This window comes from Xenopus laevis, chromosome 4L (assembly GCF_017654675.1).
Source record: "Xenopus laevis strain J_2021 chromosome 4L, Xenopus_laevis_v10.1, whole genome shotgun sequence".
Lineage (NCBI taxonomy): Eukaryota > Metazoa > Chordata > Amphibia > Anura > Pipidae > Xenopus > Xenopus laevis.
In genome coordinates, this window is record NC_054377.1 from 61,156,794 (window position 1) to 61,181,160 (window position 24,367).

General features: G+C 37.8%; 1 protein-coding gene across 1 annotated transcript; it reads left to right on the forward strand.

The window, feature by feature from the left end:
- Window positions 1-4,919: 4,919 nt before the first annotated feature.
- Window positions 4,920-23,336, forward strand: LOC121403150 (ankyrin and armadillo repeat-containing protein-like). The gene is made up of 10 exons (XM_041591043.1): window positions 4,920-5,062; window positions 7,244-8,295; window positions 8,569-8,747; window positions 10,629-10,847; window positions 11,425-11,562; window positions 15,275-15,519; window positions 19,346-19,502; window positions 21,733-21,880; window positions 22,260-22,379; window positions 23,104-23,336. Exons 2-10 carry the CDS (start codon window positions 7,259-7,261, stop codon window positions 23,201-23,203), a joined length of 2,343 nt encoding a protein of 780 aa, XP_041446977.1. The 5' UTR covers window positions 4,920-5,062; window positions 7,244-7,258; the 3' UTR covers window positions 23,204-23,336.
- Window positions 23,337-24,367: the final 1,031 nt, after the last annotated feature.

Here is a 24,367-nt window from a genome sequence, read left to right on the forward strand (position 1 = left end):
AAGACATGTGATCATGTTTGTTTGTAAACATGACACTAATTAGATTTAGCATGGAAATGATCTCTAGGGAGGTTGGAAGGCCAGGACGCTGGTAGGGGCTCAAGGACACAAAGTGCCATAGAAACACAGTAAGCGTAAACATTACAGCACATAATGTGTCTGTGTGTGAGTGCATGGAAATGCTTTAGTATTCTTTTAAACCAAGCCTGGTTTTTCTACAACATACAAATGTAGAAAAATGAAGTTCACAAAGCAATTGTGATTTCTTTGATGCCATATTAACTGTATTAGAGAAATGTAAGTGGTACAGTGTAAGAATGACAAATCTTGTCTAAAATTCATATTATAAAAATAAATAAATCTGCCTGTGTGGGTACAGAGAGAATTGTTTTGTGCATTTTTTGGTACCATGGACATTCGTTAGTTCAACGATCAAACAGGTTTTGAAAATATCATGGCAGATGAAGAAGTGAAGAGCTAATTGTACCTTTATTAAAGGGGACTCGACACCCAAAAATATTATTCAAAATCCTATTTTATCACATTAGTCAAGCAAAAGGAACTATAATTACACAATATAAATGAGTTGAATTTTGTTTTCCTTCAGTCTGGCAAGCCTTGCATCATCTGTTGTGCACCAGAATGGGGGACCTGATGTTCGTCCCCATGCCCTGGTTACACAATTAAATGGTGAAGAGAACTGGGAGAATGTGGGGAGAGCAGTGACATATAGAAAGTGCTGAATGGAAAGTGAAGTAATTGTCTGCCCCGCCTCTATGCCTAAGGGCAGACAATATTTGATTGTCAATATTGACAGCATGATTTCATGTTTGATTTGAAAAGGACTTTTATTATACAGATTTTTGTGTCTGGTTGACAGGTTCACTTTAAAGTTACTTTGGGTTAATAAACAATTTGTTTGATTAAGAACTATTGGCTCCTACTTTTTTTATTCATATTGTAAATGGTGAGAGTTACAGGAGCACTTAGCCTTTCCTCCAACACCTTGTGAGGACCCAGGTGAAAGAGAGGGTCACAATGTAAAAATGTCAGCGGTAGCAAGTCAGCAGCTGTGGTAAAGAGAGATAATTCCACCCCCTTTTCACTCGTTACAGTAGTTTGGCCCAAGTCCTGAACAATTTGTGTTTTTGTAGTAATTTAGATATATGTATTCTAAAAATATGATTGTCAGTTCAGCATGTGTAGCTAAACAAAGTTAGATTATGGGGGTAGATTTACTAAGCAGTGAAAATTTGCCAGTAACGGCTTCGCAGCCATCACAACACTTCGCCAGACGAAAATTTGCTCAGACAATGCTAATTTACTAAAATGCGAGGGCGCAGAACACTGGTGAATTTTAAAAAAATGAAAGGACTTTTGCATGCTATCACTCTGAAACAAGGAAGACGCCAGTGTTTATTGGGACTTAGAAACTTTTTCCACTAAAAATATGATGTAAGTAACAGAAGATTGAGGAAGATCTATCCACTCCAATGCACTTTGCCTGGTCTGAGCTGGTGAAGACAAGTCTGGCGAAAGAGGTGACATTCAGTAAAATCCGCATCTTAGTGAATTTCCGGAGTAACATCCATTTGCCAGAGCAAAAATTCACCTGGCAATATAGTGCGAATGACCTCTAGCGTCTGTCTCTTTCGCTAGCAAAGTTGCGCCTGCGCCAGTTAGTAAATTGGCAAAGTGCCTGTAAGCGGTAATGCTGGCAAATCGTCACCAGCGTTAGTCACTTCGCCCTTTAGTAAATCTGCCCCTATATCTCAGATCAACCTAGAAAATGAGCAGAGAGATGGCACGGAAACTGCCATCTAAATCATACTGATCTGTGCATTTTTAAATACATTTGTAAAATTGAACAAAGCAGTGTAATACTTTGAAAATGGATTCCTCTATATTAATTTAATCATTCCTCTTTCTTACCTTACTAACAACAGTTTCTTTGTTGAGCTATACAGAAATATATTCATGAGCGTGATACAGAGTTTGTTTTCCTGATAAACTGCAATCAGTTGAATAATCTAATATATTCATGCCATCGATCATTCTGTACATTGCAGTAACGACTTCCCACCCAATGTGATGTCACTCTCACGCATTGCCTTGTAAGTACATATCTGTGCCTAGGAAAGGATTTCTACAGGATGAATGCCTCTGTGTTCTGTAATTGAGGATGAACAGCATCTTGTTGATTTAATGCTTTACAGGGATTTCATCTGAAATCAAGTCTGGCATTAAAAAGAGGGCTTCTCAGGCTAAACAGGATGATTGGGGGCACCAGTATGAGTAAGCAATGCTTAAGTAAAGGATATTCTAGCTGTAACATCCATCACTCCTTCTATCCATCAGGTGATGGTGGTATGCTCTGAGCAGTAGTTCAGTAAGAGATGGGGGGCAAAAATATATCCATTAGTTTTATTATTATATAATGTATAACCTATAATTTTTTTAATTTAATTTTTTTATAATCCATTTTCTAACCAGAACCCCCTTTCTGGTTCTGAAGGGCAATTTCATTCTCTGTTAGTAAAGGAGAAATGAGGAGAGCACTCAATAGGCATAAAAAATGCTGTGGTTACTTGTTTATTGCCGACCATCAGTACTTCTCTGTTCTTGCAAACACCTTGACGGAAATATTTTCAGGTATCTTTTAAAAAACAGGACTACCGATCATATTTTTCTAAATGTATGCTTTTCAATGTCAGTTTGCATTGACCATAAATATACTGAGAGCACCCTCTTCTGGATTTTAAGTGGCACTGTCATAATTTTCTTGAATTGCTACCTTGCTGCTTTCAGACCTAAAAAGGGGACATTTCACTTTAAAAATTATACTTGCGCAGGGGGGGGGGGTTCTGGCCTGGTTGCCTAGGGCGACAAGGAGAGTATATTACAGATAGGGTTATTTTTGAGAGGGGAAAGTATGTACCAGCTTTGCACAGTGTTCAGGAATGAATTTGACCCAAGCCACATTTGGAGGCACATTTATCAAGGGTCAAATTTCGTATTCATGTAAATTTTTCAAAACTCCCATAAACTCCCATGAACTTAAAATTTGACCAATCGAAACGTATTAATAAAATCTCATTTTTAAAAGTCGAATGAATAGATGCGACTCGAAAATTCGAATAGAAAACAAATTAAATTTGATTCGAACTTAAAAAACTCGATTTGAGTTTTTTCTCCAAAAAAAAACTTGAATGTCAGGACGGCTGCAATCAACTCCAACTTGATCCCTGGAACTCTCCCATTGGCTGAAACAGCATTTTGGCAGGTTTTAGGTGGCGAATAGTCAAATTTGAGTTCTTGAAGGGCCAGAGTATGATAAATCTAGTAAATAAAATTTGAATTTTTTAAAAAAAAACTCAAATCGAATTTGAATAGTCCCCAGTAGAATTAGACAGTTTTGACCATAAAAAACTTGAAAATTCGAATTTCGAATTTTGCCAAAAAACTCCATCTTGGTCTTAATTGGGAAAACATTCTTCAACATAATTAATCAGAGCTTGACTTGGTTGACTCATTTCTGCAGTAGAACATGGTGATGTTAACAAGATGCTCTGGATCTTCTTTTAAACAGCAGGATTTGTAAATGCTGGTAAAATAGAATGGATGGTGCAAAATACAAAAAAAAATTGCAAGAGACCTGTTTCAAGCTGTAAACCACATTTAAATTTCAGCAGGGAAAAGTTATCAAACAACTAAGTAATAAGCTCCTCCAAATGCCACATCTATCCCACCTTGTAAGGTTTTTACATACAAGTGTATGTGTTTGAAATGCAGGTTTGAGAGCACCAAAACACATCAGCTAATTGATTCCATTATATTCTGCCTGGTTTTACTAACTCGGAATAGTGTTTTGTTGCATTCCCATTTTATTAGATTCAGCTTGCTGCATTTTCCTGCACTTGATGCATGTTCAAAAGATAATAGCATAAAAGGTTGTGATTGTAACCTCGGAAGTTTGTACCACAATATCTGCATTTTTTTGCCCTTAGCATGCATCCATAAATGCATAAAAACTTGTATTTTGCAGCATGAAAGTGAAAATGTCCTACAATGGCACCATTAAATCCCTGATTTCAATCTAATCAATGACCCTATTCAACTATTCATGCTTTATCCAACTAAAGACCAAGTTGGTGAAAATCTACCCTGAACAATGTGCCAAAATCTCTCTCTAACATTGCAAAGCTGGGACAGGTACGAGATTCATTATCCGGAAACCCGTTATCCAGAAAGTTCTGAATTACAGCAAGGGTATCTCCCTTAGACTACATTTTAAACAAATAATTTAAATGTTTAGAAATGATTTCCTTTTTGTCTGTAATAATAAAACAGAACTTTGTACTTGATCCTAAGATATAATGAATCCTTATTGAAGGCAAAACAATCCTGTTGGGTTTATTTAAAGTTGAAATGTGTTTTGTAGCAGATATAAGGTATCCACATTATGGAAAGATCCCTTATCCAGAAAATCCCAGGTCCCAAGTATTCTGGATAACAGGTCCCATACCGGTATATACTAACACCAAAATACTTTGACCTGTTACTGCATCAAAAGGTGGCTATAGAGAATCTCCAGGTAATCAAAGACTGGAGAATGCATACTTACACAGATTTTAGTTTTAGTTTTGAGTTTCTAACATAAAACATTAAAAAAAATGTTTTTATAGTTTCAGTGCTTTCAGTGTATAAACACACATACACATATATTATTTTTTTACTCTTTATTTTCAGTATTATTCCCATCAATTTAAATTGTCACATTTTCCTGATATAATTCCTGCAGAGGGCCTTCTTGATAAGAGAACAGCTTTTGTGTGGCTGTCATGGGAGCAAAGCACCAACAGCAGCCTGCCTATGGTTGAGTTGCTAAGTGTCAGGGAATCACCCACGGATCAGCCCTTTGCACTCAGTTGAGCAGATCATCAGGGTGAGACACAGTAAGAGCTTTATTCACAGGATTCCCTCTGAGATGAATGTTGAAGCACTAAGCATGAGCCAGTTATAATATCATCTCTCAAATTAAAATCAAAGGATAAAAAATCAGGTAAGGAACTATTTCAGATATTTCCACTAGTATAAGCAATAATAGAAAATTAATATTCACATTGTATTCCTTTGCAACTATGATATGGTAAATGTGGCATATTTTTCATACAGATTTTTTCCATTTTAATTGGTGCAGTTTAGTTATCAAAACTTCTAGGATGGCACTGGGTCATTTCCCTTTGACAGCAACGGAAATCAAGGCATGCCCTGGTCGGACACTTTCTATAATGATTGATGAACCATTGTTCAGTTAGGGATGAAGAATATCAATGACTTGTCAGAAGTCTGACATTGTCATTAAAGGAACAGTAACACCAAAAAATGAAAGTGTTTTAAAGTAATGAAAATATCATGTACTGTTGCCCTGCACTGGTAAAACTGATCTGTTTGCTTCAGAAACACATGTATAGTTCATAACAAGCTGTTGTGAAAGTGATAAAAGGCTATATGGTACAGGTTAAATAGTGGATAACAGATAACAGCATTATGTTCTACAGAGCTTATCTGCTATCTGCTGTGTAACCTTAGTCCGTTCTCCTTTGAACGGCTGCCCCCAAAGCTACACAGCAGCTTATTTATATAAACAATTGTAATGTTTCTGAAGCAAACACAGTTTTATCAGTGCAGGGCAACACTGTATTATATTTTGATTACTTTAAAACACTTTCATTTTTTGATGTTACTGATTCTTTAGGGCAGAGATACATGTGGAGATACGGACCAGCCCAGCGACAAATCGCCTCCTCTTCGGGCGACTAATCTCCATGAAATGCCTTAAATCGACCGGCGGGATAGCACTCGGAGTACTTTGTTTTCCGAAGTCGCCGGAAGTTTCCTCTAATGTGTGTCTCTGCCCTTAAGAGAAGGGTATATTTTGGATCTGGTTGTTCATCAAAATCTTATGTTTGAAATGGATCATGGAGCTGTGTATTTATTAAGGTTTTCATAAAGGGGATATAAATACATTCGGTAGCAACACTGCACCACCCAAAAGCTGCTGGACACCAGTTTATTGTCAAATATTAAAGCATAATTGAAGCTGAAGTCCAGTAATATCAGTGCTGTACAATAAAAATGTTTTCTATGCCCCCCAGGGTCCAACTGATACAAAAAAAGATATTCTATATAGGACTGGTTTGCTGTGTACACTTGACTTTCTGTTATTAGTTTCATACAAGTGTCACTAAAGGCCTTAAACAGAACTATTCTAGCCAAGACCATTACTTTATGCATTCTTCTAAAGTACAGTCAGTGGAACTGATTTAAAGGGCACCTGTCACAGCCAAAAACCAAACACATCTGACAGTACAATCTAAACACGTTTAATCAAACTACATATATGGTTTTTTGAAAAAGAATGCAATTTACCTTGTCAAATGGGTTCTTTCACTGAGGGAGTCCATACTGTGACAATAACATGCAAATGAGCTCACGAGCATGCTCAGATTGTAGTGTTGCTCTGAGTATTCTACCCAGAATGCCTAGTTTTAGTAAACTCCTTCACTAGAAGTATCATGATCTTTTCCCCTGCTAGTGATGTCATTATGCAAATGAAGGGCCCGCACTAACATCCAGAAGGTGGCAGCACTACTGAACAGCAGTTAACACAGCAGTCTGGCTAATTTGAAAATAGCTTAGAAGGGTTGATAAGCAACCAAGGAATTTCAACTGAGCATGTGCGAGATTTCAGAGCTGCAGTTGGCTATGAAGATATAGGTAGGAGGAGGCAGTACAATCCAAGATGTCTGCCTCATCTAGAACTGCAGTGGAAACAGGGGAGATCTTGCAGAAGGTATAGTGAGCTGATGATTTACATTATACAAACAATTCTGTTTTAAAAATCAGATATCTTGAACTTTCACATAGTGTATTTACTTAGTAAATTATTTTAGTTATGATTGGTGTCCTTTAAGAGCATAACTGCTAAATTGGACAGTGCAGTTACCAGCAGAAAACAATCAACTGCACTTGTGCAATTTAGCATCTGAATATAAAACACAGCTCTTTTATGCACTACAAGGGCTGATATTCATTGCCTTCTGTGATAAATTTGGGTCACCTACTTCAGAAAGCTAGAGGGCACAAAAGAGTATATTTAGGAAAGTATTGTGTCCGCTTTAGATGTCGATATAATAATACCACTGCACACGAATAAATAATAATTTGTTGTATTCTATAGAGAAACGGAAATAATATGGAAGAGTCTGATAAAAGTGGGTGGGCTCCAATACACCACGCAGCTTACAGAAATCACATATCACTGATAGAACGTCTCATAAAGTCTTCCGGACCAGAACAACTGGAAACCTTGACCAATGACAGCCTTCAGAATACCCCGTTACTACTTGCTGCATCAAGTGGTAGCAAAGAAATGGTCAACATACTAATTAAACATGGCGCAGACATCACATTCCATAACAGGCAAAGTCATGGGGTAATAGAGATGTGTGCCATTTATGAGCATGTGGATCTTCTCAGATATTTTCTGTCTCTTGCTGATCAAAACCTCAATGTATATAAGAAGCTGGTGGCACTACTGTATTCAGACAAAAAAGATTATATTATCAGTGCCTGCTCTGTCATTGCTGGACTGATGGGGCAACAAGAAGATGCCCTGAGTTCACTTGTTGACAGCTTGCTTGCTGAATCTCTGGTATTAGGCTTGGTCACTGTGCTGGAGAAAAATATTGCAGATAATGCAAAGAAATATGTATTCAATATTCTAAAACTTGTTTTGGAGAACTCAAATGCAAAGAAGCAGGTCTGTAAAGATAATCATATTGCTGCACTGATTCCTATGGTTTTCAGTGTGTCCAGGCAACTTGTCCCTGATTTGTTAGATGCAGTGTGTGAGCTGATAAACGAGGTGAGCTTTGCTGAAACATACTCAGCCAACATCATTCCAGTACTTATGAAATTACTATCTAATAAAGACAAGGACGTCTTGCTGCCAGCTCTAAAAGCCATGGCCTTGATGGCTGCTGCTTCACCAATCTGCAAGGATGCCTTGGGCAAACAAACTGATCTGGTTCCACTTTTGGTGCAACTGTTTTATGAATGCCAACAGAAAACCTTGATGGTTGCGTGGAGTGAAGCTGTAGGAAACATTGTAGAGGGAAATCCAAACAACCAAAATTCTTTTATTTGTGAGAATATAGGGACAATTCTTCATCAGATGCTGAAATTCAAAACCAGAGATGTACAGATGTCAGCCATCAAAACCATACACAGGTAATATATTTGTAACTAAATTCCCGTGTTTTCACAGTGCTTGTTACAGCTATGGGGCTCATTTGTTAACAGCATGCTGTGCAGCATATCCTTGTAATGTAAAAATGAAGTTGAATCTCATGATCTAAACTAGTTTGCATTATAGACTCTATTCTTTATTTTTAGTAATTTATGATTTATTGTGATTTTTATTTTGTCATATCTATATCACTCCTTATTTTCCTATTGTCCTTCAGTGCTGTAGAGATTACATATCACTTGATTTATTGTTAGACTTGTGTCCAGTAATGTGACTGCACAGAAGACATTCATGGAACAAAATGGAATTTCTCCTCTTCTTCATTTACTCAAGAGAACTCGTACAGTGCGTACTCAGGAGGAAATAATACAGACTCTTTGGGCTTTAGCAGGAGCAGACAAAGAAAGACAGAGAATAATTGCAGCCAGAATAGGTCTGTACAATATGCTATCACATTACAAATTAGTGTTTAAAGCTTTATTTATTACTATACAAAGCATCAGGGGTCTGTGTATCAGGTTAATTAAATGAATTAATAATTACACTGTCGTTGTTGCTGCTGCAGTATTATAAGAGTTACCAAAATGCTAATGCAACTATTAAATGTACCCGGAAATGAATAGTTTCAGAAGCATTTAGTGTCATGATTGTGTTGTGCTATCTATTGACTACTACATTCCTATTTAAAAGTGAAAAAGCAATGGAAGAATGGATGACAGGTTCAGTTACTAGAGTCAGTCTTCTGGAAACCTTAGATTCTCAGTCAAGATCTGTGTCAGCAAGCCGTGGCCTTGGAAAAGTGACAACCTCCCTGTATCTTGGCCACCAAAAAGAGGACTAACCATAAATACTGTATATAGCTATGTCAACAATTGTTAGCACTGTATAAAAAAGTTTTTTAATAAATATACCTGTGAATATATATATCTCTTTCAGCTTGTTAGTGCTACTATGACAAGAGATGATTAGCAAGTTTCTCACTGCTTCTTCACTGTTGTTGACCTCCTAATAAGTAAGGAGAGATGATCTAAGCCAACTTACAGATTTTGCTTGGATCCTTAGAGGACCTGGGTCTACCTGTGCCATATGTATCAATACTGTACCTCCTGCATGTATAAGGAAATTAGAACTCCAATAAGTCTTCTAAGATATTTATATTCTGAAATAGGAGGCTCATGATCTCATAACATTTTAAAATGAATGGATGTGCTATGGGAAGGGTGTAAACAAATGAGCCTTTTCAACTGTCCACTAATGATAATAATGAACAGATAAGACTTTTCAGACAATGCATTACTTGTGTTACTGATCTAAAACCAAGTGACCATATGATCATGAGAAACATCTCTATGAGACACAAGTATATTTATTTATTTTTCCAGGTTTCCTGCAATAATGCTCAATGCTGCTTGAGTCAAACAGATTCACCCTGAGCTACACCATTATCCTATTTTGCAGTGGTATTAAACCAGCACATTTTTTTTCTGTAGTGATATTATCATTCACAAAGTCCCAGAGTAAGTGTCAGGACAGCAAACGTTTCTTAAAGTAAAATGGCTTTTACTGTATATCAGCCTGCAGCAAACAGGTAAAAATAAAGGCAATTTTCTTCCAAAAACAGTTTAAACAAACATAAATGTCTTTCAGCAGCAATATGAGTTAATCAACAACTTAAAGGCAGCATAATAACAGACCTCGATGCGGATGACTGTGTGTGCACAGGCACATAGGTTCCTTTGTGTCAGGATTCCAGAGCTCTTTCTGTGTCTCTCTTAGTCAGAGTTCCTGAGACACTGACTAGCCTGGGTTTTAAGGTTGAGGCCCAGCTGTAGCACCTCACTCTGCTACAAGCTACAAGTGCTCAAGGCAAGAACGCCTGCTTATCCTTGGGCCGCCACTGCCCCCACCCACCCCTGTAGCTCACCTGCTCATGTGACCAAACTACACTCTCCAGCTTCATAATGTGTGGTGTTGGGCCGGTGTTAAAGTAGAGGCTGTTATTTCCTTCCGTACACAGATACAAGGTTCAGTTACATCAGAGTCTCTTATACTGCCTGTATGTATTTGGGATATGGCAGACATGGGTGGGGGACACATCCTCCATATTGATAGTTCCCTGGTGAAATTCAGAAACCAAGTACTGCAAAGATGAAATAATCACTGACACAGATCGAACTCAGTAGAGAACAACTACGACATAATAAGTATATAATTTTTGGCAGGGTCATTATGTTCATCATCATCATCATTTATTTATATAGCAGCAGCAAGTTATACAGCACCTTACATTTATTTGCCTCTTACTGTTTTCCAGGTGTATCCTTGCTAGTGGAATTTCTGGAAACCCCTTCATATAAGCTGAATTTAATTGGCACTAAAGCTTTGAGTGTTTTGGTTCAGGGTCCGTATGATGTGAGAAATGCTGTTGCGTCTGCCAGTGGAGCACACCATCTGGTCCGACTGCTGACATCAAACATGGAGGATGTGCTTCTCAGTGCAGTTCAAACTGTTCGGCACATATGCCTTGGTGTTGGTAGGTATAGTCTATCACAAACATATGTGTCTCTGAGTATTTGCATTTGTAGACCAGTTTACATTTGAGACAAAACTCCTAATTCAATCCAAAATTTCCCTACTGGCTTGAATTTTCATCCTATAGTATCATTATTGAGTTTATTACAGGTATGGGATCCATTATCCGGAAACCCATTATCCAGAAAGCTCTGAAATATAGGTAGCAGTCTCCCATAGACTCCATTATTTTTTAGTAAACATGGTATGAAGATCCAAATTATGGAAAGATCTGTTATCCGGAAAACTCCATGTTCCGAGAATTCTGTATAACAGGTCCCACCCCAGTATTATTTACACATATTTATAAATGGTACAATAAATGAGCATGTACAGTGAACATTCAGAATATATAATATTACTTCTATGATCTGTACAGCAGGAACCCTGCTGCTGCTTGATTTAATGGGTTAAGGGTTAAACTTGATGAACTTTTGTCTTTTTTTCAACCCAACTTATCTATGTAGCTGTTATATTGTAAAATCGTGTGCAATATTCTTTAATGGTTTTTCTGGCTTACTTGCTTTTATTTTTTTAAGGTTTTATTTCTCATCACAAAAACCAGACTGCTGTTGCAGGTTGCAGGGGCCTTCACTACCTGGTGGCATTATTAATCTATTCTCAGTCAGAATGTATCCGAGTGGAGGCAGCACTTACAATTGCAGCAATTGTTCTAGGTAATGTTTTTTTTTTTTGCCACAAAATTAATGAATATCTAAATAAATTTTAATAAACTGCCTCTAAATCAATTTTCTACCGTGCTTTACATGCTTAACTGTGTCTATGGAATAGGTGCTACTGCCTTTATTGTGCATACACATACATTATATGTTAATAGTAGCTTAGAGATGTACCAGCAGTTTTAACTCTCGATGTGTTACCATCAGTGGCAGCACAGTGAAAAGTCCTTGATCCTAGGTCTGAAATAGCTGGTCATGATGCCAGAGTTTTTAAAAATAACAGTACACTGCAGAAAAAAAAATCCCAGCAGTGCTTAGTATTATTTTAGAAAGACTTTGTAATCATGTACACTTTCTTTTTAGCCTTTCTTTCTTTTTAGGCTAAAAGGCAGAGGTCACTGGTACACTTTCACTCACTTGGCTTAATAAAAAAACTTTACATATTTTGGTCATATATACATTATATAGTTTGGTATTACAATTGCATTGCAATGACAGATTTGTAATCGAAACCGGACCGGTCCCATTGTTTTAATATAGTTGGCCATATACATTCTTACTAAAGATTACTACAGGTCCGGTGACCCATATCAACCAATCAGCAGGTGGTATTTACTGATTTGAAATTGAGAATCAGAACTATTAATATGAGCAACCAGACCTGGGCAAAGTTGTGCCCTTGTTATTACATACTACTCCATTAGAATGTTATAGATTGGCCTACTCTAAGCAACTCGGCATGAATTTTGTTATCTGACAACTGGAAAATGAATATTCGACAATGCTTTTTAGTGTTATTGTTACTTTTATTACTTCACTTTCTGCAGAGTCTCTCCACCATTTACCCATCTGTCTGACTTCCAAACTAGTTACTAGGTGCCATTTGCCCAAATATAAGAGTTAATACCTTGCTGGATATTATATACATTCCACCTTGCAAATGGCATCTGCTAGAGACACTCCTAGTTCCCTGCAACATTTCAGTTAACAAGTTTATATCACAAGACATTCTGCCGACACTTACAAATATTCTGCTGCTCCTCCATGATTTACAAGACATGCCTAACACAAATTAACTTTATTAGCCAGGGCTTGTTTAACCCCTTATCCAATGTAGATCATAAAATCTATAATGCCTGCATTAACTAATAATCACTCAGTAAAGACTGTGAGTGCAAGGTTCTTAAAGCTTATAAACCATTAGCATGTCAAAATGTACCATAACAAATGTTGAAAAGTTAATGTTTATATTTAAAGAGTTTCTGAACAATAATTCTTGCAAACTTACTGTATTGCCTGTGAGACCCACAGAAGAGCATATATCTAATGTTAATATTCCCTCACCCCTTTCAGTTCTCAATAGAGAAACAAGAGCAGAACGTTAAAGAAATATTTACACTCTCTGCTAATCTTTGCTGGGTGTGCTGTCTCTTGGATTGCCTTGGTCTGTGTACCAGAGCATGAATGAGCAATTAATGGTTTTTAGCTCTATAAAGTACTGCCTTTTGACTAGTATGATTGATTTTATTTTTTAAACAAGTGCACACAAGCCTATCTTGTGGTTAATATATTTACCTATTAAATAAGTCTGTTGCATTGTCAACATATTTGCACGTATATGAGAACCAGTTGGCTTAAAAATGTAAATATGCTTCTACACGCACGTCTATTTTCATTTTTGCAATAGTTAGAAAAAAAATAAATAAATAAACGACCAGTACACGATACTCGATGATGCAGGTATGTCCCCTGCGTTTATTAAATCATACACAATGTTTCGGGGGCAGACCCACCAGATCGTAATTATCTTGAATATTGCGCTCTTGTACTTTGCTACTGAAGTTAGACTTCCCTGTGGTCCCCAAACTGGCTTCTCTATAATCCAGTCTCAAAGCAAGCCCTGTACTTGCCACCTAGTCAAGGCAAGTACAGAGCTTCCTTTTATATCAGCTGGGAGAAGCAACAATCACCAAGGGGCATATTAATTTTACTGTGTAAAACAAAATTTTCTGGTACAAAAAAAAAGCAAATACAAATGTGTCTAAAATGAATGGCAATTTTAAGGAGTGTTTTATTTTACAACATGCGAATGCCAGATTTGCCGCCGTTATTTTACATTGCTTCTGGCAGTAGTCACTCTAAGAAAAAGCATGTAACATTTTTAAAATGTAATTTTTTTACACTGCAAAGCCTATAGTGAGGTGAATTATTCCACCATTTTTTACAGCACATAGCAAATATGCCCCAAGTGTATGCCATTTAAAGGGGACCCTATAAGCAATCTTGAGACAGGTAGCGCAACAACGCCATGATTGAAGTGACCTGGGAAAACAGTGTAGGATGGTTTGAGAGCAATTGTAGTTCTATGAAGGCAGTGTCGGACTGGGATGGACTGGGACACCAGGGGCCCACCCAAAAACCTTAGACCAGGGGCCCACTCTCAGTACTTATATTCTTCATCTCCTCAATCAACCTCTAGTCTGCTCTCTTTATACTATAATCAATTATTCCATCTATTTAGCCTCTTTGTTCTCATAGAAATAGGGAATGGCCATGAAATAGGCCAAATGTTTAGCAGCATGAGGGCTCTGACACCTGGGCCCACCAGGAGTTTTCCTGGTATCCCGGTGGGCCAGTCCGACACTGTATGAAGGCAGGAAATAGGAGAAGGTTGAACTGGGTAAATGCAGGAAGTAGGAAGTGTGAGTTTTTCTCTTCTGCTCCAGTGTGAGCAGAAGATCAGGGAATGATTCCACCCTTGTGGTAGAGGGAGAGAAAGAAAATTGATACTAGATTGTTAATTGTTAGTTTTACTTAGAATGTAAATTGAAATGTTAATTCAGCATTGATAACCTGATATGCAGTCTAGTTACAAATGTTACAAATGAGCCCTATGGTTTGCTTTTGAGTAAACGATTGACTATTCCTGTTATTGAAATCTGCCAACAATATTTCTTGGACAGCAACTCTCCTATCTATTTGTTTAAAGGGATACTGTCATGGGAAAAAAAAAAATTTTCAAAATGAATCAGTTAATAGTGCTGCTCCAGCAGAATTCTGCACTGAAATCCATTTCTCAAAAGAGCAAACAGATTTTTTTATATTCAATTTTGAAATCTGACATGGGGCTAGACATATTGTCAATTTCCCAGCTGCCCCAAGTCATGTGACTTGTGCTCTGATAAACTTCCATCGCTCTTTACTGCTGAACTGCAAGTTAGAGTGATATCACCCCCCTCCCCTTTTCCCCCCAACAGCCAAACAAAAGAACAACGGGAAGGTAACCAGATAACAGCTCCCTAACATAAGATAACAGCTGCCTGGTAGATCTAAGAACAACACTCAATAGTAAAAACCCATGTCCCACTGAGACACATTCAGTTACATTGAGAAGGAAAAACAGCAGCCTGTCAGAAAACATTTCTCTCCTGAAGTGCAGGCACACGTCACATGAATTGGGGCAGCTGGGAAATTGACAAAATGTCTAGCCCCATGTCAGATTTTAAAATTAAATATAAAAAAATCTGTTTGCTCTTCTGAGAAATGTATTTCAGCACAGAATTCTGCTGGAACAACACTATTAGCTGATTCATTTTGAAAAAATTTTTTTTCCCATGACAGTATCCCTTTAATGTACAGCAGAATGGGCTGCATTTTTGTATACATAGGAATGGGCTTACAGCTTCTGTTATTATTTCCATTTGAGCAGGACACAGTGAGAACTTGGGACTGCTCTGCAGGGATTCAGATTTCAGTTATGAGTATGTTCTGCGCTTGTGGCATTCACACAGAGAAGATGTTGGCCTGTTAGCAGGTTCTGCTTTAGCAACCTTTGCTTTTAACTGTCCAAGTCAGCAGAAGGCCATTGTCCAGTGTGGTGGAGTCAGATGGTATCAATTTAAGTCTTTTCTGAAATCTTCTAAGGAGACTTTTAGGACTCATGCAGCTTTCCAGGTACTTAATAGATATGCCATGCTTTTTCAAACATTTACAGCCAATACACAGTTGAATGCATTATATAAGAGAAAAATAACCAATATTTTTGTTCCAGACACCAATCTATGAGATATTCTTTTTATACTGGTTTTCTTATGAAACACAATTGTTTGTTATTTCTACTGTCCCTATGCTTTCTTCATTCACAAATTCATCTATTAAACAGCAATTTATAATAGCGGGCTAAGAAAAGCAGTCTTGCCAGGTTAAAAAAAACCTGGCAAGATAACTGGTAAATTAAATCATTGTTTCACTTCACTGAGCTATTACCAAAGGTAATAAAAACTGTAATTCCATGAATAACAAACACATGACCTTTGCATAACGTTTTCATTGCGACTGCAAAACAGTTGAATGAACTACAGAATTTGCACAGACCTAGTTTTGAATTTATATATTTTTTTACTGAACAATATGTGGAAAAAAATCTGAATAGTTTGTTTTAAAGAGAGTTTGGATCAATTGGCAAGAGAGCTTGATTAACACTTGGGTTGCAATAGGGGTCTGACTTTGTCAGCATAACTTAATTATTGAGACAAGAGAAAATAAAGAACCCTGTGTTATCCCAATTTTTTTTTTTAAACTATTTTTAACCAATGAATTCTTGTTTATAAACTTCTTTATATGATTTAATTACAGTTAGTTCTTTTGGGACAGATCCACTCTCTATGAATTTCCTTTTCAACAGTGCAATCAATGAATTTGGGCACTAGGTTTAATCTATTTGATCTTAATTAATCGATTAGCATATCGTCAATTTAACCTTTGGACAACTTATTGAACTTTTTAAATTGATCATTTATATTCAATAGCACTGTCACTTTACTTTTCTACTACCTCATTTAATGAATACATAATTCTAAGCACTTGTCTGTGTAGAGATACAGTGCAACAAACGCACAATCAAGCTAATTCTTGTTTGCACAAGTACTAAGCACTTTCAATGAATTTATAGTTGATTTATTTCACTTTATAATTTAATCTCTGAATTAATTAATTTTTAATTGTAAGAAGTTAAATAAGTTAAACAGGAAATGGATGAGTAGAGTAGAAATTAATTCATGTACAATAATTGATTGAGAAAGGTGATTGATTTTGTAATTTTTTAATAATCAAATCAAATAAAGAAGTTTATATGCAACAATTCATTGGTTAAACTATTTTTTTTTTTCAAATTGGGATAAAATGGGATTCTTTGTTTTCTCTTGTCTCAATAAAAAATTAGAATAGGTGAAGGTGAGCTACTCTGAGCTAAACAGGAGAGATAAACACTAAAGACTGAATACTTAACACTTCTGAACTATCACTGCATTAAAGTTGTGTACCAGCCTCATACTGAGCCAATACAAGTTAAAGGCACCCAGTTCATACTCGGTTCCTTTGAGATACATATTACTGTCAGCATGTCATTTAGAGTAGCAATGACAGAGTTAAGGTAATTGTTGCAAATATGAAAATGAATTCAGAGCGCGAGGGTAGGGTAAGAGAGAAGTAATTTCATTTATTGCAGGGAGCTGAAAGACAACAGGAACATTTTCTTAATCCTGCACATGGGAACTGGTGCACCATATAAATGTTTCTAAACTAAGTAAATATACTTCTATACAAGTAATTCAGTATACAGGTGATATCACATTATCATACCTCCCAACTGTCCCTTTTTTGGAGGGACAGTCCCTCTTTTGACAGCTCAACCCGCAGTCCCTCATTTGTACTGGAAAGTCCATCTTTTTTCTGCACTGAACAGCCAGAAAAAGAAACAAAGTTTCTCACTTAATTGGCTTTTAGCAGAGAGCCCAGAACAGTAACGGGTGCAAATAAGATACTTTGTAACAATTTTGAGACACAAAAACACAGTTTAGATAAGGAGAAATATTTTCAAACTTTCATAACCTGCCAAATTTTGTAAAACAAACATGGTAATTAGGGGGTGTGGCCACAGAAAGGGGTGTGGTCAAAAAATTGCGGAAAAAAATTTTTGTCCCTCTTTTTACTTCCAAAATGTTGGGAGGTATGCATTATACTGTTCTGGAAATACATATAACAAATAGTAATCATATGAATACTGTATACTAGGGTGGCTTTTATAAAACAGTACACTTTACATCAGGCAACATAAAGGATCTATAATGAGCATTAATTACTGTGCAACATGTGCACTGATTTGCATGTGTAACTGTCTGTCTGCTGTAGCTCACTGCAGGCTGTGTGTTGTAGAGACAGTATAAAACTATTTTGCAGTGGCATAAAACGTTTTCAATCAGTTTGTAAAACATTAGGCTAAGGATTACTACCTGAAATACAACAGGAACATTTTCTTAATCCTGCACATGGGAACTGGTGCATCATGTAAAAGTTACTACCTCAGCTGTGCACATTAGTTCCCTCTGCATTAGCAGAGCAGGAAGTGTTACTGGCAAATATGGTCTTACAGGAAACAAAATGTAAGTAAGTGCTAAATGTGTTTTATTGCACAAGGGGGGGGGGTGCTAGCCTTAACTTTGTACCTCTTACATAATGACCTTAAACTGCAGCCTTCCCCATCCTGCCTAAAGTTTTCAAAAATGTTAAAACTCACATCTGCAGCACCCCTTTAGAGATTGATAACTGGTTGTGGGCAATAATGTCTCCAGTAAAGAGTAGGGTTGCCGCCTGGCCAGTATTTTACTAGCCTGGCAGGTAAAACTGGTGGTTGATCCCAATGTTATTAATAGGGGAAAAAGATAAATATATAGGAAGGCCGTTTTTTTTTCCAGAAAAGGTGGCAACCCTAGTAGAGAGTGACTCCCATGACCTGCCTGTACCCAAAATAGAACTAGTTTGACAACCCCAGTCGGCCCTACCCCAACTCACATACCACTAACTTAGAGGTTTCTATATTCTTGCTGTTTTTTCCTATAAATAATATTGGCTTCAAGCATCATTTTTACTGGCCAGGCCAGGTGGCAACCCTAGATGTAGCCCTTGTTTGCATGTTTAAAAATTGGGTGAATCTTTGTTTTTTCATTGTCCTCTCCCAAATTATAATACTTTTTCTGCTGTAACTACATAGTAGTGTGGCTGTATTTGCACATGTAACCTGATATAATACATATTTATCCTGCCGTGTGGGATTGATTGCCTATTGTACAAAGTATATTTGAATTTGAGTATATTAAACCTGCCAACTGTCCCTTTTTCTGCAGGACAGTCCCGATTTTGACAGCTCAGCCGCAGTCCCAGTTTCTTACTGAAATGTCCCGAGTTTCTCTTTGATTGCCTGCAGTGAAAGAGGCTTTTGTCAGAGAGCCCAGCATACTTGGCACCTGCACTTAGATACATTTGTAACTATTTTAGAGAATCAAAGATATAATTGTAACTATTTAAGATAAGCAGGTTTCTTGGGGAAACTGTGACTTGCAGGAAGGGCAATTCACCTTCATTAGTGAAACTGTACTAGCACATAAATTCTGACCCTAAACCCCCAGAAATGTGTTCAAACTTTTCATATCCTGCAAAATTTTGTAAAATGGGTTTGGAATTTTCGGGGTGTGGTCAGGTGTGGTCATAAAATGAACATAACCAAAAAAAATTTGCCGTGCTACGCACAGCATATTTTTTTCTCTCTCTATCTGTTTTTCAAATGTTGGGAAGTATGATATATGCTCACAGAGACACTATTAGACTGGCAAAAAGGAATTTGTATGGCTTCTGGTCATTGGGTGTGCAATATCAGATTATGAAATTGGGGCTCAGAACAAAAAAACATTAATTATAGCTATGTCTATATATTTTGTTTTTGCAGTTAGTTATTCTTGCACCAATCATACTTGACAAGAAGCCGTCGTATACCTGTGCTGTTGGAATTCAGACTCTTGTCAGTTTGCTAGAAGATTCAACCTCAGATGAGACTCTTGCCTTGGCAGCAGACTGTGTGGCAAGACTGTCTCACTCAAGAGCAGGTAACTAATTTTTTGGACAATTAAATATCTTCATGAATACCTACCAGTTTTTAGAACCTTGCCTAAACCTCTTCCCTAATTTTCCAAATAAGGCAGTCCAAGCTTATAAGGATGTAAACATTTTCTAAACCCTCTGATTTGCTAAATCTTGCTCTCTATAATAAACTTAATTACAGATGCATGTGGATTCTCAATCCAGGATAACCCTAAAAGCACTATGTCAGTCATCCTGGTGCAATCTAATAGTGGGAACTTTATTTGCTTGCTGTCATTGCACAGTAATCTAAAATCAGAAGGGCAGATACAGTGCTGCCTAGGTGTTCAGAACTAGAATAAATAAGCTTTTACCTTTCGCTGCCCACAAATTAACTAAATTGTTGGTAGGGAAAGGGAAATGCCTAGCAACATGTTTCTCCCAAAGTGCAGCTAAACACCCCTTTGCTGACAAGCAAAGTGTTCCAGTGGTTCCATATCTAAGCCATTTGCTCAGGAGAGCAGAGAAGGAGTTTTGTCAATCAGCATTACATTTATTACCCAAACCTAAAGCTCCCAGCATGCTATAACCTTTGGTAATATGAGCATGCATCACTGTTTGGGAAACACTGCCTTATACCCTGTAGATAATGTAACTGAAGGCTGCGCAAAAGAATTTCACAACAGGTGTTAATTGCGGACATAACAGAGCTATGAACACTGTGCACATCAACAAAAAGAAATTAACTGCAAAAACAACACTGTTGCCAAGTTGGCTTTACAATTAACCAGTTTTGCTGCCAACATAAATGCATTATTCTGCGTCTTTCTGCATAGGCAAAACAATTATTTCCGAACAATTTTGCTCACTGTTTTAATATTCAGACCAAATCACATTTTATTTCAATATTTTTAGTATTTTCCTCCACTGTTGTTTTTCTCCACTCTAGTAGTTTCTTCGTTGAAACTGACGTGCCATTCAATTGTGGTGCTGAGCTGAGAGCTGGTACAGTATCGGACTGCCTGTTCAGGGATCCGCTCACACCCAAATTTCTGCAGTGGGGATAGTGCCCCTTCTTTATTGATTTATATCATTGCCAAAATCAACGTTTCGGGGTGTACAACCTCCCTTCATCAGGATATAATTACAAGTTAAACACAAACCTTTAAGGAATAACTTCGCCTCTTCCTGGGCAGTATCGGACTGGCCCACAGAGATACCAGGAAAACTCCCGGTGGGCCCAGATGTCAGTGGGCCCTCTTGCTTCTAGCCATTTGGACTATTTCATGGTCATTTCTTATTTCTTTATGGGAAAAAATGTGTAATAATGGAAGTAGATATAAAAGACTAGGAGAATAAAGAGGTTGAGTGGGGGGAGGAGGAGGAATAATAGTTTGGAAAGCGGGCCCTCAGTCTAAGTTTTTCTGTTGGGCCCCAGGGGTGCTTCGCCAATGAGGCGAGTTGAGGCTGTCGCCTCAGGCGGCAGCGCCCCACTAGGTACCAGGGGCAGCAAAAATGCTGCTCCTGGTACTTTAAGAGCGAATTTCTGGGGGAGGGGGGGCAGCAGCAACTGCTGCTGCCTCAGGTAGCGGAGGGGCCAGGATCGCCCCTGTTGGGCCCACAGTCTAAAGCTGGCCACAGACGCAAAGATCCGATTGTACGAATCAATGTACGATCAGACTTCCCCATCTCCCGATCTGCCACTAACCATTCCGATCAAATAAAGTAGTAATAGAACAGATGAGCCGATGTTCTGCCCCTGACAGCAATCGTACGAAAGTTATGTCTGACCAAAGCTAGTGACAGTCTCCCTCTGAAAAGCTTACGATCGGCAATACACGCAGAGATATTACCCGCAGCTGACAGAAATCTTTTAACCTGTTCGATCAACCAAACAACCGATCTCCGCCGGACGAAAAATGACGGGACTCTCCACACACAGTCCGAAAATCGATCCGATCTTTGTGTCTATGGCCAGCTTAAGGTTTTCTGGTGGGCCGCTGGCATCCCAGTCTGACACTGAGCTGGTGGCAACCTTTAACCTTATATCTGGATATGTCATTTACATTTACCTGACATTCTCACCATTTCTAAATATTATATTATATAAGTAAGTGAGACTATAGGGGTCAATGTTTGTAATACTGAGTGAGGATCTCCAACGTTATTCATTGTTCCACAGTCAGTAACAAAAGAAGTCCTAATAATTGTTGCTTAGAATGTTACTAGCAATACTAATATTAGCCTTTCTTTTAGGTCTTCCAGCTGCAATGGTCTCCATAGAAGTTGTCAGCATGTTATGTCAGCTGCTTTCCAGTGTATCAGAACAAGTGCAAGGCTCTGCTGCTATTGCACTGAATTACTTAAGCTTCAATCACGTAGCACAAAGGCAGCTTCTTAAGAGGTATAGTACCACACCCTATTTATGCAAAAGGTAATTTGTCATTATACATCTCAGATACTCGGCACTGCTTCGGCAAATCAGAACCAATACTAATTGTGATGACACAATGCTGCCCTCTAATGGTAAGATATCAAGTGTGTCAAGGTGGTTTACTACACTCGTGATCTGTCAATTACCAGTCAACATAAATGTAGAATGTTTTATACCAATAGACTATTATAGAATAATCCTTTATGCAGCTTTGCATCAAAAGCTGTTGTCATCTTAGTAGATCACATTATAAAACCCTAAAGAAAAGTGGGTACATTTATCTGACCAGATCTCTTATAACTTTGCTGACTTACCAACCAGCTTATAAATGCATATATTTTGGCTACAGGTGCAGAGAAGATCCCCAACTAATGAAAGCATTAATTTATTTTAATAAGAAACAAAAATGGTCTACAAATTTTCTTGAGCGATGGAAACACATAAAGGAACTGACCCTGCCGCCTGTCAGGTAAACAATATATTACTGCGTCCTAAATACTACATCCACGTGTTGCATTCGTATGCAATATATAAAACAGTTGGTCGATTAAATGTTGTCATGAATAAATAATTTACATTCAAATTGGTTATTTGTTATTTTGTTTAAATGGTGATAGCTGTTCCATTTAATTAAAAGAGGGTATAAAATTCAATAAGATACTTTGTACAGAATTTACTGGAAATGGGCATATATTATAGGGAGTAATGTACTGCCCCATGGTAAAATAAAAACATTTCACATGTCACTGGGGAGTTCCATGATCATACAAAGGCACAAAGCTTATAATCACCTGTTCTCCCCACACTATTGAGGTCCCAGGTGCCGAGCATTCTGGATAACAGATCCCATACCTTTACAGGATGAGTATAACCTGCTGTGTATGTGTGAACATCTCTAGTTCCTTCTAGCTATTTGCACATTCCTTCCTTTCTGCTCTTTAGAATTCTACAACCTCACAAGGCACATAGGAGGCCACTTTACAGTTGCCTCTCCTTTCCAGCATTCCTTCCCTTTTCATTGTTGTGTGTGTGTTTTATGTGATTGAAATATTGCATTTTTTTCATATTTAAGGGAAAAGGGAATCAGTACTAAAACTGACAACAAAACTATCTGGCAATTTCAAGCCAGCTAATATTAATGTTTCTCAGATCAGGTGATGGCTAAGACTAAGTATAAATGCTGCTTATTCCAGGAGAAGAAGAGTATCTTTACCACCAATTAATAACCAGATAAAGGACAGGACAACACCCAGGAACCAGCTTGGTAATGTATCTAATTGTATCTATTGGTAACCATAACTGTTTTTTACTGTATATGCAGATAGAGCTGCCATCAGGAATCACAGGGCCCCCATACTAAATAGGGATGCACTGAATCCACTATTTTGGATTCGGCCGAACCCTCTGAATCCTTTGTGAAAGATTCAACCGAATACCGAACCGAATCCTAATTTGCATTTGCAAATTAGGGGTGGGAAGAGGAAAACCTTTATTACTTCCTCGTTTTGTGACAAAAAGTAAAGCGATTTCCCTCCCTGTCCCTAATTTGCATATGCAAATTCGGATTCGGTTCGGCCTGTCAGAAGGATTCGGCCGAATCCAAATCCTGAAAAAGGCAGAATCCCGAACCAAATCCTGGATTCGGTGCATCTCTAATACTAATAAGTTAGAAGCGCTCTCCATAAAGGTTGTCCAATTAGTCACCTCCCCCCCCCCGCGGAAGAGTCCCCTGCCAACAAGTATAATGGGTACCCAGTGAAATAAAATGGCCCCACATGCATGATGATACCTTAGTCATGCACAATTATTTAAAATCCCTGCCCATTGTTCACCCAAGGCACGCTCACTTCCCATATGCACCTGCATTCTTTGTGACCCAGAAATCACATTTTTGTGATTCTTTGTGCACCCTCTGCTATGACTGCAGCATCTTCAATACACCTCTGGTTGCAGCCCTGTATATTGCCATATATGTACAGAGCCATAGAAAAGGAGTATTTATTTTATTTTTGTAGTTACTATATATACATTCACCAAAAAATGTATATTAGAGAACCTTTGGTTAACCTCCCAGCAAATAAAATCCTGACTCCCTTCTGTCAACTGTGACCTGTTTGCACCCCATCCAGTAGGTAGGTGGGAGGGAGGGAAAGGGAGTGTTTACTAGGCCCTTCCATAAACTGGGCCCATTGTTCCTGTCCGCACAAAATTATCAACTTTGATGTGCACTTTTATAATGGGTGGGCTAGTAAAAATACTGAATTGTGTATTAAGATGGTAACATAAAGTGGAAAATGTTAAGCTCCAGAAACAATTCCAAATCCCTCTCTTTGTTGGAAGGCCCACTTAAAAGGCTTGGTTAGCAGATATTACATTGTAATCAGGCTTGAGAATTGTGGACATAGGGCTATTTATTTATTCATAGTTTGCCAACCACATACATATTTTTCTTGTCCT

Coding starts and splice junctions, on each gene's coding strand:
- LOC121403150 (XM_041591043.1), top strand. CDS start 7,259: ATGGAAGAGTCTGATAAAAGTGGGTGGGCTCCAATACACCACGCAGCT. Junction 21,881..22,259: donor CAAAGGCAGCTTCTTAAGAG/GTATAGTACCAC, acceptor TTTTGGCTACAG/GTGCAGAGAAGATCCCCAAC. Junction 22,380..23,103: donor CTGACCCTGCCGCCTGTCAG/GTAAACAATATA, acceptor TGCTTATTCCAG/GAGAAGAAGAGTATCTTTAC.